The sequence below is a fragment of the Brachyistius frenatus genome, unplaced genomic scaffold (assembly GCF_029030835.1).
Source record: "Brachyistius frenatus isolate BFR_SWC_R1_liver_20210118 unplaced genomic scaffold, ASM2903083v1 Contig_13, whole genome shotgun sequence".
Taxonomy (NCBI): Eukaryota; Metazoa; Chordata; class Actinopteri; family Embiotocidae; genus Brachyistius; species Brachyistius frenatus.
In genome coordinates this window covers 1,522,251-1,525,000 of record NW_027210612.1, presented here as the reverse complement: position 1 = coordinate 1,525,000, position 2,750 = coordinate 1,522,251, and the positions used below count along the sequence as shown (strand labels likewise).

The window sequence follows — 2,750 nt, the reverse complement described above, 5'->3', positions numbered from 1 at the left end:
CGCATTACGACGAGCAGCAGAACTTCTTCGCGCAGATCAAAGGCCACAAGAGGTGCATCCTCTTCCCCCCGGACCAGTTTGAGTGTCTCTATCCGTATCCCGTCCACCACCCCTGCGACAGACAGAGCCAGGTAAGTCGTACGCGGCGAAATCGAAAGAAGAGCTCCAGAAAAATTCTCGAGTCAACGCAACCTGTCCGCGAGTTGTCTCGGTCCTGTCTGGCTGAAAGTCGCTCCCCGCTTATTATTTATATCATTAACAACCCCCGTCGTCAATCTTCAAAATAACCTTCGGAAAGCTGCGTTTCGGCTTCACGACCGCCGTTCCCAGACCAACGGGTGCCGTCGCCCGCCGGTTGCCGCTCGGGTGAAATCCCAAATGCGCGGTCACGCTGAATTAAGGATATACTTTGAGTAAAAAAAAAAAAACAACAAAAAAACAAACGGGTGATGTTTATGCAAGTCAGAAATGTCTGTTTATATGGAATAAAGACCGATGCATGTGGTACAGTCGTGTTTTGCAACGAATCTATATGTCTTTTTTTTTTTTACATCACTTCTAGGTTGATTTCGATAACCCTGACTACGAGAGGTTTCCTGATTTTAAAAACGTCGTCGGCTACGAGGCCGTCGTGGGCCCCGGAGACGTGCTTTACATCCCGATGTATTGGTAAGAGGCGCTTCTGTGTCGGCTTTCTTTCTTTTTTTTTTTTAAATGCTGCCCGCAAACTCGATTCGCTCGCGCGGGAAAAGCCGGCGATCTCTCGGGGCACGGAGGCCTCGGACGCCGGGAGCGTTTTCAGCGCGACGCACTTCGATTTAACCGCTTCGACGAGCCGTCCCGAGGATTGCCCACCGACTCGTTTCGCTCGCCGCGTCTCATCCGTCGGCCCGGGACCGGCAGACGTCGGCGCTGTCAAAAAAAAACACAAACAAAAACAACAACTCGCTTACAGCGATCGCCTCCTTAAGGTTGCGCAACAAGCATTTTCCCCTGCAGTCAACTTTTGCCCATTTCATTTTTTCTTTTTAATTATTTAAAATATTCTGTTGAATCGATGAACAACGGCGGACCTCGGTCCGTTTCGCAGCAATTCCAGGTCACTTCGGAGGGTGCCGACAAATTCATCCTCGTCTTCGCGTCTTACGCTGCCTTTCAGTTTGTCAAAAACAATCTTTCATTTACATTTATGATGTTGCCCTTAATGGGTAATAATAATAATAATAATAATAATAACAATAATAAGGAATTTGCTGTTTCTTTTCTACAGTTTCATGAATGTAGTGACTGACATCTTTTTTTTTTTCTTTACTTCAGGTGGCATCACATTGAATCACTGTTGAACGGTGGAGTAACGATCACTGTAAACTTCTGGTACAAAGTATGTATATTTGAGTCCCGGTGATCGATCGGTGTTATCTTTGCCGCGGCACGTCCCTCGTGATCGCTGAGCTATTTTGACTCTTTTGTTCAGGGCGCCCCGACCCCGAAGAGGATAGAGTACCCTCTGCGGGCCCACCAGAAGGTGGCCATCATGAGAAACATTGAGAAGATGTTGGGAGAAGCCCTCGGAGATCCACACGAGGTGAGAGCACTCGACCTCCTGCCGTCTCTTGACGGCCGTCCCTGTCGTCGGTGCGCCGGCTGCGGCGGTCGCGCACTCGCGTGATTCACGCTGCCCCGTTTCTAGAAAAAAAAAAAAAAAAAAAAATTCAATCGGATCCGCATTTGGGTCAGCTGTTGCGCCAAATCCCCGGGGCACGCTGACCCTCCCAGCAACCCAATTACCGCGAATATTTATGGCGTACCTGATTTAGTACGAAGGACGGATATATGCGGTCCGGGACGGTGAGTAAAACAACGTAATACGCCCGTCTCTGTGAAGCAGCTCATCCTACACACACACACAAATAATAATAAAAAAATCCTTTTTGTTTTTCTGTAGGTCGGACCTTTACTGAAAACGATGATCAAGGGGCGATATGACCAGGATCTCAGCTAGAGCCCCATCCTGTATGCATGCGGGACTGGGACTGACACTGCTGTGTGTGTGTGTGTGTGTGTGTGTGTGTGTGTGTGTGCGTGCGTGTGTTTCTGTCTTTGGAGCTACGAATCATTGCATGGCAACAAGCGGCCATCTTGAAACCATTCAGCTTCAGTCGTCTCGGAGTGCCGTTGTCATTGAAAATACAAGAAGTACACAAGAAACGTGTGACTAACTGATGGGAACTCGACCTACTTGAAGTTTTTCTTTCGTTGTTAAAGGGCAAGGCCTAATTTGGCATTAATCAACGTGTATTTATGTCAATCAGTGTTCTCTCGGACAACTCGAGCCGCTGGCTTTGATGAGAATTGTCTGGGATCGGTACCTTTCTGGAGAAACCTCAATATGTTGACCACTAATGGATGCGTGAAGGGGTAGTATCGTGTATATACAGTACGCACTAGTATAACTATGGAATACCACAGCTGCGGCTGTAAATTTGGAACGGTCGTATTGTATTTTCCATCTTTTGTCATTATGACTTTACAGCCGAGTTTTGGAAATATTGATCTCCATTACCTCTGCGTGTACTAATGACATGGCTACAGGTTGTGACCAGTGAAGATGGCATTGGCACAGACTTTTAAAAATAGTGGCGAAATATGATTTAAAAAAAAATAAAAAATGTATAGGTGTGAAAAAGGGGCTCACATTTAGTAGAAGGAATATGTGGCTGCTATCAGCTAAGTTTTTTTTTTTTTTTTTT

The 2,750-nt window shown here is 46.6% G+C and overlaps 1 protein-coding gene across 1 annotated transcript in view; it reads left to right on the top strand.

Moving 5' to 3' along the window:
* hif1an (hypoxia inducible factor 1 subunit alpha inhibitor) overlaps positions 1–2,750 on the top strand; it is an 8,771-nt gene extending 6,021 nt beyond the window's left edge. The window contains exons 4-8 of the mRNA XM_069692754.1: positions 1–131; positions 563–669; positions 1,318–1,381; positions 1,475–1,585; positions 1,946–2,750. The exon at positions 1–131 is cut by the window's left edge and continues 15 nt beyond it. Coding sequence (XP_069548855.1) covers positions 1–131; positions 563–669; positions 1,318–1,381; positions 1,475–1,585; positions 1,946–2,002 — 470 coding nt within the window. The 3' untranslated portion in view covers positions 2,003–2,750. The remainder of the gene's footprint in view (positions 132–562; positions 670–1,317; positions 1,382–1,474; positions 1,586–1,945) is intronic.